The sequence below is a fragment of the Carassius carassius genome, chromosome 34 (assembly GCF_963082965.1).
Source record: "Carassius carassius chromosome 34, fCarCar2.1, whole genome shotgun sequence".
NCBI classification, from domain to species: Eukaryota; Metazoa; Chordata; class Actinopteri; order Cypriniformes; family Cyprinidae; genus Carassius; species Carassius carassius.
This window is the reverse complement of record NC_081788.1, coordinates 23,650,087-23,667,156: the sequence shown is the minus strand read 5'-3', so window position 1 is coordinate 23,667,156 and position 17,070 is coordinate 23,650,087. Positions and strand designations below refer to the sequence as shown.

At 35.6% G+C, this 17,070-nt stretch overlaps 1 protein-coding gene across 2 annotated transcripts in view; it reads right to left on the bottom strand.

Moving 5' to 3' along the window:
- LOC132114786 (xenotropic and polytropic retrovirus receptor 1 homolog) overlaps window positions 1-17,070 on the bottom strand; it is an 88,372-nt gene that overhangs the window by 12,231 nt on the left and 59,071 nt on the right. For both annotated transcript variants that reach the window (XM_059523109.1, XM_059523107.1), the window contains exons 3-11: window positions 13,824-13,925; window positions 10,384-10,604; window positions 9,528-9,677; window positions 9,254-9,337; window positions 8,271-8,352; window positions 7,907-8,094; window positions 7,090-7,269; window positions 3,884-4,052; window positions 2,862-3,056 (exon numbers count right to left, since the gene is read on the bottom strand). In XM_059523109.1, coding sequence (XP_059379092.1) covers window positions 2,862-3,056; window positions 3,884-4,052; window positions 7,090-7,269; window positions 7,907-8,094; window positions 8,271-8,352; window positions 9,254-9,337; window positions 9,528-9,677; window positions 10,384-10,604; window positions 13,824-13,925 — 1,371 coding nt within the window. The remainder of the gene's footprint in view (window positions 1-2,861; window positions 3,057-3,883; window positions 4,053-7,089; window positions 7,270-7,906; window positions 8,095-8,270; window positions 8,353-9,253; window positions 9,338-9,527; window positions 9,678-10,383; window positions 10,605-13,823; window positions 13,926-17,070) is intronic.

The following is a 17,070-nucleotide window of genomic DNA, read 5'->3' as shown; positions in this document are numbered from 1 at the left end:
TAATGTACGTTAAAGTACATTGGCCCATTATATTTTTGCTTGCAATAAGATAAATGGATATATATCTGATGGATATTCAGATTTTGGTCAATTTGAGCACAACAGCATTCACCATTAACCAATAACATCCTTGTCAACTGATAATAAACATTTCTATATTCAATGATTCAGTGAATTTTAAGAAAATATTATATCAGATATCCTCTCTCATTTGTCAGATCTCATCATTATATTGAACTGAATGTAAATACAGGCCATCATCCACCCTGCTCTTTAGATATCAGCACCAGCATCGGCCATTAAAAAACCACATCGGTTTCCCGCCACTGGTCTGGTCACACTGAACTTTGATTTAATCTCATTAACACAGTGGCAGATTTATGTAAACATCAACCATGTTGACCCAAACCCATTTCCCACAGGACCACAAATCTATCTCAACATCCCTCCGAGTCCTTGGACACAGAAGACATTTCTTTCTTTCAAAATTGACAGCATTTCGTTGTCTTTGGAAATAGAGTACAGAATGGGAAATAGAATGCGTCACTCTCTGCACCTGACCACATGATGGCTACATGACAAAAGAAAAATTAAATAAACAAATGAATAGAATAGAATAGAAATGAGCATCACTGAAATTAAATCCAAGGTATGGATAAATAGAATTCCAAACCAATACTGACCACGTATGTTAACTGATCAATCTGTACGAAGCTGTGTATTTATGCACATGGTGGGGGTTAAGACATTACAAGAGTGATGTTTAAAATCAAGCTGTGATATTTGACTACACAGTCAATCATTGCTGCATACTCCATCTGGCCCATATTCCTGGGTACATGTGGTCCACATGAAACCACCATCAGAGCAGGTAAACACTGTTCCATGTACAAATCTCTATAGCTCTCCTCAAAAACACTTGTTCTGATCAAAGATCCAGGTCTTAAACAGAGAGTAAAAAATAAATCCAACCGTACTTCAGTAGTTCAGAGCTTCATCATTATTTTAGAAATACACTCCTCCCACTGTTCTGTCTCGCCACAGGCAGGCAATTACAGCTCAAGCTCCTCTGGATAGTTAATTTCCGCTTTTCTTTTTTGCTCTCTCACTTCATATTTTCTCTCTCCTTGAATCATTTTTTTAGTGTTCACATAGCATCTTCTGTTTGCATTTTGCTCCGTTTTGTTGGATGTCATTGAGTTCTTCAGCTGTGCTTAAGCTCAGATCGACATTTCTCATTAAAGTTTAAATGAAATCTTTGAGGATATCGACCCACAACCATTTCTGCAATCACTTCTACAATGAAATAGAGCACTAAAAACATGAAAGCAGGTGTAATGGGGTTATTGACAAAAGAACAGACAAAAAGAGAAAATAAGCACAATGCAAATCTTGCAAACATGATGCTAGGGAAAATCCAGAAAGACTTATAAATCATTGGGACTGTATCTACAATCTTTGAGTAGCAAATCTGGATTTACTACACACGGGGACACATTAATGCTTTTCATGTCTACCACTGATCTCAATCTCACATTGGTTTGGCTCATGACTAATGTTAATTTAAACATTAATTATGCTCAGACATGTTGCATTCCTTTGGGATTAGTTTACATGAAAACTAAAATAAATAGAATTAACAAACTCATTTATCTGGGCAGCTTACTAGAGTGAACATCAGTTTCAATCAGGGCACAAATGATGGAGGTGATTTCAGATGCATTCATATATTAAATGGGCTCTGTGCCAGGAACATCTTGAGTGGATCCTAATGAATGCATCAAATGAGTGGCAAGGTTGCCATGTTGGGTTGAATACGGCCTGTTTTAGTCACATGAGGCAGACGCTATGGGCTATGGTCCAGACATCATCTATATCACTGATAGAGATATTTCTAATACACACTGAAGTCTACAGCAAAATGCACCCATGCTTGATATTTAAACACTGACATTTAAGGGAAATAACCAGAAATGGCCGTGTGTGCACAGTGCATATAAATAATGAAATGGATGAAACGGCTTAGCCGAGTGCTTTGAGATTGATTTGGGCTGAAGTTGTATTTCTGAAGAGATACGGGAAGGCATGGAGGCCGACTGTTTGATAAGAGAAAGTGAGACAGACAGAGAGACACGTTTGAGCAGCAGTCTTTGCACTTCAGATGGATTTCAGTGGCAGAATAATCAGACGTTAATTGTAGATAGAGACAAGAGATGTGTCTGGAATCTTAATGGCATGCTTTTAAACTCTTTAAGAGCTCATATTAACCGAATGTAGGATAATAACTGTGATTGAATGCTAAATCTGCTGCTTGGGGACAAATGAGTTTTTATAAAGCAGGCCGCTATTTTTTAAATGCATAAATGTAATTCCAACCTGTTTCTTACAAAACTCTTAATGTCCCTGCCTTTGTGCAATGAATCTCTAACTTAGATGCTTCTTGTTTATGTTGCTATATAAACCATGACTCTAACAGACAAGGACAGGCTCAGGGTCATCTCTGCTTTTCTCAAAACATGCTTCGGTTGCCTATTCATTTGTATCTGTAGGCAAACAACGGCACACAGGTGCTCTTTGAACAGAACATTTTTCATTTGAATCAATATTAGATGACAACAGTAAATTCCACAAAACAGCAAAAAATACAATGTATTCATACAACAATGAAAACATAAATAAATAGTATACCACAAGTTTTTACCCAGATGCCATCAAGATGAAACTTCTAGAGCTTTTAAGCCACATTCACCAAACTTGGGACAGACCTTCATCCTGTTCTGTTTGTCAGTCTAACTATAATGAACGTTCTGGTCACATGATCATGTAATGTTTGTAATTAACTGCAGTTTGTTTGTCTTTACCTTTATGAGTTCTGTAGAGGGCTGCAAACGTGACCACAAAGAAGGTGGTGGAGTATTTCCCAGCATTCACCAGGTGAGGGAAGGCCCTTCTGGTGTCACGGTAACGTCGCAGACATTGAACAAACCGCAGCCAGGCAGGCAGACAGTGGATGATGGCCCGAACTCCATAAGAGTAGCTGTTACACCGTTCATCGCCTTATTTAGGAGGATACAATTATGAATGCACATTTTTATTTCCAAAACCATACTAATAAATGTAAATGTAAATGTACTATAATATTGTAATCCAGTAATGTTCAAACATATCCCAGCAGAAAACCATTATTTTTTTATATATGTATTTCTATCAATTTAATGATGATTATATAATAATTCAGGGATCAACAATAAGGATTTTGTCTTGAAATTTAGCATTTAGTTTGGATAAACTGGAATATATTTGACATATATACAAAATCTGCAATATACGCAAATGACAAATGTAGTCAAAATTGCAAGTTTCTGTCACTTTTTAATAAATAAATCAGTAATGAGTAATATGCTATCATTTTCCAGCAGATGTGTTTGTGAATTTAGAACTTTGACATAGATATTTTATTGATAATTAAATTAAAATTAAATAATACTAATACAATTACTACTAATAATTAAAACAAAATATTTTATAATGAACAGTGTTGAGTCCTGATGCTCACTTTCTCTTACTCTCTCTTTGTCCTTCTCCTCTTATTTCTCAGTATTCTCTTATATTCCTGAGCTGGCGTGACACATTTTTGCACCATTAGACAGCCGCAGATGCTCTGAATTTCCTGGTCCATTTCACATGATAAACTCCACTGAACCTGAAGAACTCCTATCTGTGTTGACACTGTCTGCAATCTTAATTCATGTGCAAGAGCAACTGGCCATTCATCACAACCAGCCATTCATCTACCATTGCATCTAATGTTGAAATTGGGATGGTTCAACGTGAAAAACTTGAATCATAACATTTCAGGATGGCATCATTCTGAATCAATTACCATATATGGAGTCCAGTAAGCCACTGCGATCTCCCCACTGCAGCTCCATGCTGTAGTAACAGACCAGATACTCCAGATCTGAGAGCACAATGACCAGGGAATTGAGTTGATCTGCCAGCCAGAAGTCTGCAAACTCCACTCGGTGGAACGGGGCGGTGAACACACGAAACTACAAACACAGAAAATATGATAGCTTAAATATTTATACTGTACACAGTGCTTGGGGTAATTATAGAGGACAATAATAAACAGCAGAATTCATAGCAAGTGCTTTTTTTCTCTCAAAATGAGGTGATGTATGTATAACAGCTCAATCCTGAGGCAGAGTGAACTCTATGAGACAGCGAGTGAAAATCTTTATGAGAACTCAGCTGGCTAAAGACAGCTCAATGGGGTTTTTATTATTATTATTATCAGCTCCTCACCAATAAACTAGCTTTCACTGTGTCTATGTAATGATGGGGTTAGATGTGTTTCAACATGAATCTAGCAAACTGTGAATCATGTTTGTCACATGACTACATGTTTAGAAATCATACACAGCTGCCTGTGATTGAGAGATGCACATGAAAAAAGTAATAATCATTTTTAATTTTAAAAACCATTTTCTGCCATGTTGAAGTAAGTTATTTGGATAAAGATCATGACTTATTAAATCAAGTTTATTCAGGGTAAACTGCACCAGCAGCCTTGAAATGCAGAAAATATTATTTATAAAATTAATAACTGAAATAATAAAGTTTGAGTGACAAAGATTTACTTTTTATATGCAAAATACGAGCTGTTAATAAAATACCCAATTAAACAAACAAAAAATGTAATAAACAAACAAACAATTTTATATATATATATATATATAAACAAGTAAATAAAATAAATAATTTTGCTAAAAAATATATATTTAAATAATCTCTTATAAAACTTTTAAATAAAAATGACACAATTAGACAATAAATAAATAAGTTAAATAAATGATGTGAAGAAAAATTAAGAATATATTTATTATAAATAAATGAAATAAAATAATATATAACATACAATTACATACTATACATATAGGCTACATGCTAATTTAGGCGAGTTACCTTTGTTGCCCTTGAGTCACATTGTTTTTTCCCCACATATTTTCCCATGGCTCAACCATTCTAGCCTATGTAATGAAATTGTACCTCTCTCAGCCTTCAGGCTACCGCTGACATTTCCCAGCAACATAGATTTGCACTACACCGATCTACGCCATCATACTCTTGAGGCTCAAATGCCAGTGAATATCGATTTCCCCCCACACAAACTCTGATCAGTTATTTTTACCTGATGAAACAGGTGAAGGCGGTCCACAAAAATGGTTTTAGACATAAGGTCTGAATGTGAGGTACATTTCAGTGTTACAGCTACATGTGCGATGCACAGCTTGAGTTTGACAGCATGTTTGAGCTCTGGGAAGAAAGCCACCCACTGTTTGGCCATCAGTAAGTGTCGGTTTTAATCTACAGGAAGTGTGTGTGTGTGTCTGCATCTGCTACAAGGAATAAGGCTCCAGTCTAGGTCAATTAGATGTGGGGAAGGCAATGAGACAGAGGCTGGCGGCTGCTGATGGCTCCATCCCAATAATGATTGCACGGGCACAGTCTTCACATCCGTAGAGACAGAGCTACAATCTATTTTCCCTCACCTCACTGCCCTGTGCCTCACACAAAGACACATGCATAATCACTCATGTACGCACACAGACCTCATTGAAACACTCTGTACACACAGTTTGTTGTCGGTAATATATTTTTTTAAAGAAATTAATATTCTACTCAGCAAGGATCATTAAACTGATAAAACTATTTGGCATTAAAGACATTTATGAAGTCACAAAGCATCTATATTTTAAATAAATGCTGTTATTTAGAACTTTCTATTTCCTTGATTCAAAACAAAAATTAATGCTGCAGTCCGTAACTTTTGACGCTCTAGCGGTTAATAAACAGAACTGCTTGCGTCTTGCAAGAGCTACTTCTCTCTGTTTATGTCTATGAAGAATCACAAAGGTACCGGGTTACTCCGCCGCGGTACCCCCGAAGCAATCTAAAATAGTCAGAATATAAACACTTATTATAGATGTACCCTAGTGATTTAGGACAGGCTAAAAACACGGTTTGGAAAATGGATTCATGGTGTACTCGCTTATTATATACAATTTGTAAATCTTGAACACAAAAAAAGTTACGGACCGCAGCTCTGATTGGTTGTTTCTTACCGGGAGCGGATGAATTTCTGCAAATGGCAATAGGACCACTGGGAGGAGCCAGAGGAGCTTGATTTTTTCACAGATTATCTGTCTCATATTCTACTGTCAGGACATAATGACAGGTTTCACAAATACATTTTTACAAAAGTTACCTACTTCAGCTTTAAGTAGCACACCTGTTTTCAACACTGATAATAATAAGAAATGTTTCTTGAGTGCCAAATCAAAAAATATGCTTTGCCATCTCAGGAATAAATTACACTATTTTATTACATTATTTCAAATTGTAATAATATTTCACAATATCTGATTATTTTTTTGATCAGATAAATGCATCTTTGGTGAGCATAAGAGACTTATTTCACAAACATTAAAAAAAACGTAAGGACTTTTGAACAGTAGTGTACATGCACACAGTATCTTTTTTTTCACACAGGCCAAGCAGAAAACAATTGTTACAACTATAAAACTAGTACAAATAGGCAGAGAAGACGAAATGGATGAAGCTGTTTGTGCACTGAAATGAGCCAATTAGCTCTAAACTGAATTTGTTATAAAGGTGTCTGAACAGGTGGCTTTGCTATTAGAGGGATTCCAGGGAAAACATGATCATTTTATTGTCTTAATCAAAACAGGATATGAGGATTGCAAATGCAGTTTATAACCCACTTTACTTGCAATTTGATACGTTTCTAAGTTAAACAGGATATTTAATGAGAAAAAAATGGGACTTTTTAAATCCATCTGGAACTGATTGGATCATTAAAAAAATTGATGTATTAATGTATTAATATAATTGGTTGAATGTCTGCATGGAGCCAGTTAACAGCATGTAATAGCCTGTGCCGCTCATATAATGTTGGCGTAAAAAAATTTCACTATTTTTTTTTTTTTTTTTTACTATTTGTCATTATTTTTTTGCAGCTATGGAAGCTCTGTGTTTATAAAACTGAATGGTTTTGTCTCTCACCAAAAGTTTGATAAGCCAGAAACGGGATTTGTAGTAGGCAGTTTTGAAGGGGTTGATGAGGAAGAGCACCATGAAGCCATAGAGGATGAGGGGGTTTGCCTGCATAGGGAGCCAAGTGTAGTCCGCAAACAGACAGGATAGGATGCTGAGACACCACAACACCCCCAAAAACCCTGCGATCTACAGCAAGACAAAAGGACAGAACATGCAGAAGCATTATTCTTCTTCCTTTCCTATTATTTTATCTGTCTGAATACAATGACCTTATACCTATACTCTAACTCTAAAAGGTTTGGGCGAGAAATATTTTTTAAAAAGAAATTAAAGTTTTATTTAGCAAGGATGCATTAAAAAGATCAAAAAAGGGAGAAAAGGCATTTAGAATGTTACAAAATATTTCTATTTCAAATCTTTTATAACTTTCCATTCATCAAAGAATCCTGAAAAGAAATATATCAGTTTTTACAAACATATTGAGCTTTTAACATAGATAATAAATAGAAAGTTTTATTGAGCACCATATCAGCATATTAGAATGATTTCTGAAGGATCATGTGACACTGAAGACTGGAGTAATGGCTGTTAAATATTCAGTTTTGCATCACAGAAATGAATTAATATATATTAAAATAGAAAACAGTTATTTGAAAAGTGTAATGTTTCACAATATATTACTTTTTTACTGGGTTATATCAAATAAATGCAACCTTTGTAAGCACTTCTTTCAAAGACATAAAATCTAACACAACCCAAACTTTTGAAAGGCAATGTATATACAAGCTTCCTGTAAAGGTTCCTTCTACATGACATGTCTCACCTCAAACAGATGTTGATGTGAAAGATTGTTTCGAGGGTTCAGCTCAAAGATCAGCACATGATTGACACCCGCCTGCCTCCAGCCATAAGTATTAATCCCCAAGAGGAAGAGAAACTGAATCAACAGGAAACCGCCTCGGTAGATGCGCACCAGTGGCCAGATGTTCTGATTACGAATGAAAAAAGCACCTGAGAGGGAAGAATCAGTCGCATAGTTGGATTATCAACAAGGTTTATATAAAATACTGCACTGCATTAACACAAGCAAGTCGTAGATTATCAAAAGTGCTGGAATTTATACACTGGATAAAATCTATGTAACCAGATGCATATGGATTAAATGTGTAAAAAGGTCAAAACTGTACCAATAAGAACAAAGGCGACAGCCAGGACAATGAAGACCCCACAATACAGTCCCACACGAAAGGTGGTCCAGGCAGGTGCAGGCTGAGGTGAGAAAAAGCACATTTAAATCACTGCTGTGCTTATTCTGAAGCAAGGAGTGCACCTCAAAGTAGCTTTTTTATTACAATATACACCTACACTGAAAAAATGGTTTTGCATTAGCATTTGCACTTGGGGAATTGTTATTCCCCAAATCATTGCAACTTAACCTTTTTAAGTTCTGTCACTACTTAGAACTTACTTAGAACAATTAGCTAGCAGATGGTTTCAACTCAAATAAGTCTTTTGTTTTCTACAGCAAACCATATTTACATTTATTTTAGGCAAAGAACAGAGAACACATACATTCTCTCCATTAAAGGTAAAACAGTATTTTATTTCTGCAGTGTATTGTACATGATGTTCCAAGCACATCTGTATCTCTCCACCCACCCTGTCTTTTGCATTGTATAGTTCCCAAGTACTTACACAACTGTTACTGACCGAGAACTAAAAGTAATGCATGAAAAGACACTGCAGATATTTTTGACACGATTTTCATGCGGCTGTTTGATATTAACCTTCATGTTCTTTTGAAGCATATTTTACTCTCCCAGAGACTCCAGTAATGTATGTGTAAAAACAACAAGTCATTTAGAAAATTAACCTCTTATTTTTCCTTAAAAAATGTTAATAGGTATATAAAAAAGAAAACTGTCAGAATCAGAATCTTAGCATGCAAAAATGTATTTTCCCGAGACCCATCAAATCCTGAAACCCTAAAGAAAAGAACATCTTTCACGGATGGCTGAAGAATTGATCAAGTTAAATTTTCAATTTTAAAAGTTCAATGTTAAGCTATTAAAATGGGCTCTCAGACACCAGGTGGATGAGCATAACGTTACAACTGCTGCGTGCATGTGTGTGTGCATGTCTACATGTACTATCCGAGTTTCTTTCTCACCTGTGCTGCTCCAAGAGGTGGAACTCTCAGCCTCTTCATGGCCTTCTGACGGTCACCTCCTTCCAGCTCTGTGGTCACCAGAGCCTGGGCACACAAGGGTCAAATATCAAACACCAATCTTTAGTTTAGTCATTTCTGCCCTGAATTCCACTTCATTCTAATGTGCTCTTTATCATTTTCAGCATCAATGGGAGTTTACACTAACACCAATTCAATCACATCATGATACATGAGCAGGAAACCAGAAGTCCAAACGTGGAGCCAGGCAGTCTACCTCGGTCTCAGAGATGAGCTGTGTGATCTTCTTGCAGGTGTAGAATGGAGCCACCTCCACGTGAGCCACACGCCAATCAGCGCCACGCTGTGTGTCCAGAATCTTATCATGTTTCTTCAGAATCTTACGGAATCCAGTGAAGTTCAGATTCTGTATGGGATTAGGGAAAATGGAATATCAAATTAAGATGTTAAATTAAGAATTTTTGTCCTTCTTCTAAAACAGGAAAGAGAAATTCTTTACTTCTTTATGTTGCGACACATCTACTCATTCCCTATTATTGCTATTTAGAGTAATGGAATGAAATAATAAGATGTTTTAGAACAAAATTCATGCAATAAAATATATTCCCAATCTGTGCACTCTGGACATGTGGTGCATCTTTGTTTTTTTTTTTTAAAAAGCAGTTCACATGTTTAATGGACACTGACTATCCAGTCTAACTCATCCAATGGTAAATGTAATATTTCACTATGAAACATATCTCATATCACATTTAGATCAGGGTTTCCCAACCCTCAGATCTGGTTCATGAGCTGATGGAAGGCTAATAATTAATTAAGTAGTAATACAAATATATATTTTTTATTAAACAATTTAAATAACATTTTTAAGATATTTCAATCAATTTTATCCAACTGTATCCAAACTTTTGACTGCTAGAAAGACAATAATATGGAAAAAAATATAATGTTTGTAAAGTGAAGATAAGATTAATTAGAATCCAGTTAAAAAGATCAGCTTTGCGGATCACCAGCATATGTTGAGCTCTGGGTTTGGAAAAGGTCAAGAAACCCAAGAGGGAGTCAGGACAACATTCACAACAGGAGACAACAACAACAATAAAATATCAGACCTGGTAGTTCTGCAGGAGGATGAGGCTGAGGTAGAACTCGCTGAAGGCCAGCTGCAGGTCTTTGATGTTGCGATGTTTGTTGCGCTCTTTGTTGGACAAAGGAAACACCGTTTTGCGGTGACTGCGCAGCCCTGGAGCATTGCTTTCCCGCTGGGCATCCAGAGACGTCTGCAGCTCATTCTGCAAAGTTGCAAATCTGCGCTGTGCCTCAGCCAGTTTCTCTGTGAAGATCCAAAAAGAGAAGACAATATTAATAATTAAGTTATCGTTTTATTTGATTTATGGCCTTTGGTAGAACATGGAAAACAAAAGGCCTGGTTGTACATCAGGACAGAAAAAGAATATCTTAAATGTATTAAATACTATTTGACTGCATCTACTGAGAGACATAAAGCCTGCTTGGCTTACAACCCTGCAATAAAATGCAGCAGAATCCATTTTGCATGACAAATAAATCCCTCATTCTACCCATCAACTGGAAAGTAAAGCAGACAGATTTCCTGTTAGAGATGAGCCTCTTCCTGTAAGGGGGATATCTCAGACAGCATTATCCACGCTGGCCTGCGTCCCAGCGCAGTTCAGTGAATAGGACCCCACTCACCCATCTCACTTTCAGAGGAAGGAAACAGGATAATATGTTCAGCAGACAAGTAAATACTGGGAGTCCTGCTAGCTTATAAGTGATAACAGGGGAACAGGGGAAGTCGTGGCCTAATGGTTAGAGAGTCGGACTCGCAACCGAAAGGTTGTGGTCTCGGGTCGGCAGGAATTGTAGGTGGGGGGAGTGCATATACAGTGCTCTCTCCACCTTCAATACCATGACTTAGGTGCCCTTGAGCAAGGCACTGAACCCCCAACTGCTCCCCGGGCGCCGCAGCATAAATGGCTGCCCACTGCTCCGGGTGTGTGTTCACAGTGTGTGTGTGTGTGTTCACTGCTCTGTGTGTGTGCACTTCGGATGGGTTAAATGCAGAGCACGAATTCTGAGTATGGGTCACCATACTTGGCTGAATGTCACGTCACTTTAAACTTTAATAACCCTCAGTAAGGGACTGAGCAGAACTGGAGAACTGCCACAATTTGTTCCCAAGGCACTAATCATCCAATTCTCTCTACTTATGTGTCTTTTTCAGGGAAGTCTAATTGCACTTCCAATATTTCACTGAAGTAAACAAAAAATAAATAAATTATAAATTATTTTTGGAATGAATTTACAAAATGTATTAATATAAATATATATTTATTAGAATACAATTATATACATTTTGTAATATTTATATAAATGTTAATTTATTATATATTTATATTCATAATGCTTAGAAATATATTGCTTTTTATTTTTATTGTATATTAATCCAATATATTTATATATTATATACTATTATTTCATAGGAATAATTTTGATAATAGTATTTATTATACATTTGTTAAATGTTTTCAGGTAACTCCAAAACAGGAATAAATGTATAAATATTAAGAATAAATAAATAAGTGAAAAACATTTAAAAACAAATGGCATATACAACAAAAATGTAAAAAAAAAAAATATCTAGAAAAAGTATCTAGCTGACGAGTTTAAAAAGATGACAAGCAGAACTTGCAAACAAACAGCACAGAGAAAAAGAAAAAAAAAGTTTGGACAGCATTAATAATGTAAATACAAAAAAAAGTACATAAAAATAAGATGACAGGACACCAGTTTAATAGATTCCAGACAAACATTGGCTGTGAACATTGGCTGTTTAAAAAAAAAAAAAAAAACAACAACAGCAACAACAAAAACAACATATATAATAGACAGCACAAGCTTGCTTTCTTTCATGTAAAGTAAATATAGTGTCAAGTCAACTATAATAGTCTGACTAAGGTCTGTACATCTTCAGGCTGAACGTGGCTAAGATGGTGCTAAGAATTGATGAGCTGAACAGATCTCCTCCACTGGGACAAAGACTGCATGTTGTTAATTCAGGACCACTCCGGGGGAGGCAGGGGTCTCAGCCATAACACAGTCTGGGTCAACTAGACAGAATTAGCTATAGTGCACTAACAGCGGCTGCCATCCTAATATAGATTTCAATTCTAAAGGGCATCATATATGATAACACATTGTATTTCACTACATAAACTGTAGTGTTCTTGTAGCTCAATTGGTAGAGCATTGCGTTATCAAGCGCAAGGTTGGGGGTTCGATTCCCCGGGGAACACGTGATAAGTAAAAATTGATAGCCTAAATGCACTGTAAGTCACTTTGGATAAAAGCGTCTGCTAAATGCATAAATTTAATTTTTAATTTAAACTGGCCCGTGTATACATGGACAAAATTATCTGCAGAGCTGAATAACTAAATTTGTATTTCTAACACTGTTTCTGAGCAAATTAAACTTTTTTAAACAAATTATTTTGTGTTTGTGGAAAAAAGATCCATGTGTTTTTCCACAAGGGAAAAATAAAAGTCTGGGGTCGGAGATTTTTCCAGCTTAATGGACTTGCCAGCTTTTTTTGGCTGGACAACTCCATTAGAGTTTATTTTGGTCTGTCTGTACAACCTGCAGCAATGAGGCAGTGAATGATTTCTGGTGGCAACTGGAGTATAAAAAGACTAAACCTATATTACAAGCAGAATAAATGCTTTAATTTCATGTTAAATTATTAATTTACATCCGCTTCTTTGTTTCAGAATAAATGCTGATCCATCTGTCTCAGCACATTCTGAGATTTTGATTTAGAAGGAGAATTAGCTAATGTTATATTTTCATTCATGATGCATGCTAACAATGGAATCAATATGCAAACAAAGCATTAAGATCATGCTTCAAATAATCATTTATTATGCCATCCCCTAACCAGCCACAAGAGGCAGTAGAGCTCAGGCATTCCTGCTGCCCTGAAGTCAACAACACAGATTATGTTGCAGTGTGCATATATTATCAGTCCAAACATAGTCCATTCACCTTGACGCATGTCAAAATGACTATGGCAGACATTTCATATTACATCATGTACCCAAATAGTGCAGTACACTTAGACCTCATGCACAGGGAATCCCTTAACGGCATTTAGCTGGCCACTGCAGTTCAGACTGCTTCCACTTGTGCTATTTATGAGTTACAAAAAAATGCAATCGTAGCCATACAGTTAGGATAATTAAAAGTTAACTATTAATGATCATAAAAACTATCCTGTAATCCTCCAAAAAGTTTTTTAAGACTGATTGGGGATGTATGCACTTTATTTTTGTGGGAAGATGTATGTTTTTATTATATACACTTAGTTTTGGAGCCAGTAAATGTTTTGTTTTTCATTAAATTAAAATAAATGAAATAAAAATGTTAATTAAATTAAAATAACATTATTCAGCCAAATTGCATATGTAAATATATACTGTATATATATATATATATATATATAACTTTTTTTAACGCATGTAGGGAAAACAATACCTGAATAGAATGTGTTGATCTTTGAGAGCTCCTTTTCACATGTCTGAAAGAACTTCTCCTCAAACTTGGCATAGTACCGTTTGACAGTGTCTTCATCTGTGACTGAAAGAGACAAAACACAAAGATGTAAATCTGTGTTCATTTTCATATTCAGCAGTGGGCACTAATGAACTCAAATTAGAGAGTTATATGTCCTAAAACCCACATCAACATTCACAGCCTCCACCTTTTATACTGATCCTTCAAAGCCAAAAAAGCAATTGCAATTGTCACAACATTACGTGTGTGTCTGTGTGTGTGTGTGTGTGTGTGTGTGTGTGTGTGTGTGTGTAAAGGCATCACTCCATTTTTGTGTCTTTTCTGTATTGTAGTTTTTTTATTTGTTTTTTTTTAATGTAAGGGGTGGTTCGCCCAGGGCGCCATACAAGCTAGAACCGCCCCTGGGAAGAATGCCTGAGGGATTTGGCTGTCAAAGTTGTCTCTCTCTATAAATAAGCCAGAGTCAGGTAAAAGCCTTTAGCATCTATTACAAGACACTAATCAGATATAACTGCTTGCATCTATTTAAGATTATACAGGCTATGCATTAAATATTGCCTTAGCATAAAAAAACTAGAAAAGTCACATTCATCAACAAACATGTCTGTGGGTTCTACGGTTACTAGGGATGTCACAATTCTCAATATAATATTGAATCATTTGGAATGACATACATGGTTCAATACGCACTACTGAATTTCATTTAAATAATCTCTGTGTCTTTTATTTCTCTCAGATTTAGCTCTCTGTGTGTGCTTGTGAGCCTACTTGATGATATGAGAAACACCTACCCGCTTATAACGTACATTAAATAAAGTAAAACCTTCCCTTGTAATGGCTTGTAATTAGAAGCATTTTTAAACCTGTTATCTGACAAGCTGACAAGGGAGAACATTATTACTTGTTTTTACTTCATAACATCAGAAATAACTTCCTTTTGTGATCTGATCTGGCTTCTTAGCACAGAATCAGAAGGCAGAAAATATATCATATGCTGTAATTAAGGCTATGATGTAGATTAGCAATGGATTACAAATGCACTTAATCATTATGAAAATAACAGAGATGGCTTAAAGAACACAGATAAACTATATTGTCACAGATGAGTGTTTACTGTCTTCATGTTTCATCATTCAAAGTGTTTCTATCTTCTTTTTATTCAGTTACAGCGATAGCGATAACATTATCCATATTAAGGATTTCCTGGAGCGTCATCAGTTCTATTACTTCTGTGATGCACACATGGAGTTTCTGTGTGACAGTGCTCTTCGAGATCCAGTATGAATTAAACAGACATTACATGTGCTTTTAGCACTCACTAATGGCCAATCCATCCTATTTTGGGTAAAAGTAAGAAAAATAATACCTCTAAATAATATAAAATTTTAAGAAGACATATAATAATCCACGTTTCTTTTCTCTATTGTACAGAAGTGTAGTGTACAGAGTTTTATTTTTTTAATTCACATTTTAAATAAACACACTGATGTGCCAAGCAATCAGAAATTTACAGAAAAATCCACGATTAAATTTTTTTCAAGGTATGTATTGAACCATGTGCTAGCTGTATTGTTGAATCCATCAGTATGGTTTGTTGAAAAAAAGACTATAACTGAAATTGACCCTGTGGCCCAACAAAGCATTACATACACAAAAATTGGAAATTATTATATACTGTCAATTTTATTTCCATAAGAACACTGAACTTAAAATATCTCTGGCTTACAAATTACATTTTGTGAGCAAAAACTTCATTTGTAACAACATTAACAAATGGAGCTCAAATAATTTATGTGCAATACTTTTCCAAAGGTTCTTTTTATGAACATACAGGATTACTTTTGAAGAATCTACACGTTGGCAACAAAGCGAGAGACATAATGACCCAGGATGACCTCTGACCCCTTCCCTCTCTCTGTGTGATTTATAGCAAAGAGAGAAAGAGTAATTCTCTACATCCATGGACACCTGTTCCCCGAAATTACATTCAGCCCACATACGACTAAATGAACAGATCCTTTAAATGCACCATATCTCCAGTGTTCATGATAAATCAGATTTATTTATTTATTGTTTAGCTACATAAATCTATTATTATTTTATTAATCTTAATGCATGTTCCTTACCTATTTGTCTTTTTTGCCGATAATACGAAGGCTGTGTAGGCAGAGATACAACTTTTTGCTTATAATATCATATAACATCCACACTCCAATCAAATCCATATGGATAAATATCAATTTTCCACTGAATTTTCTGTGCCACAAATATGTTACATTACATACATGAAATTACTCATAAATACAATTTCATGTCACTTTTAACAACATATGACAAGAAAATTGAAACAAATAGTACAGCTTGCCACTAGAAAAACATGTATTCTCATTATGTCTGTGTTGTCAAGGTAACAGAGGGTAATGGGTAATGTCTTAAGTGATGTCTTCCTGCTGTTCACCAAGAGAGCCCTAGATTTAGCCTTACAATGGCTTATGGCTCTGTCATGACCCGGACACAAAGAAACATAACTTCAGCAAGATACTCATTTTAGAGAGAAATGAAAGAAGAGGAAGAGACCAGATCAAAACGCAGACTAGTTATGATGTGTATTTCAATTCTTGGCTTTTTGTATGCATGCAAACACAATAAAGGTGCAGTGTGTGTATCAGTGTCAAAGGAAATCAAAACCACTACCTTGGCATCCTAGAGCCACACTTTATCAAGAACACAAATGCCTATAAGGCACACTGTATCATGAAAATGCCATTGTGTCCTTTTTGCTGTGAATCTTTACTGATTTCTTTAATTAATTTTTTATATTATCAGTAATATTTCAATATAAACACTTGGAATGAAGCTACAGTTTGCATTATTATCCATACAGCCAAAAACATTGAAATACTGATATTTCAAATATGACAAAATGTAATTTCAATTGGCTAAAGTTTATATATACATATAAATTCAAATGCCAGTCTTTACAGAGTTAAATCTCAGACTGATACCCAGAAAAAAATACTATGCTGTATCATATTTGTACAGTTTTAATATCGTTTACTTTTCAATCTGTTTGGTCTCAGACATAAAACTCAGTGACTGTCAATGTTTTCATTCAGAAAGTGAAGTACAGAGCCCTGACATCAGCACACTTTTCCTGACTAAGGAGCTTGCTATCTGTTAAATCCTGTGCATAAATCCTGCAGACCGA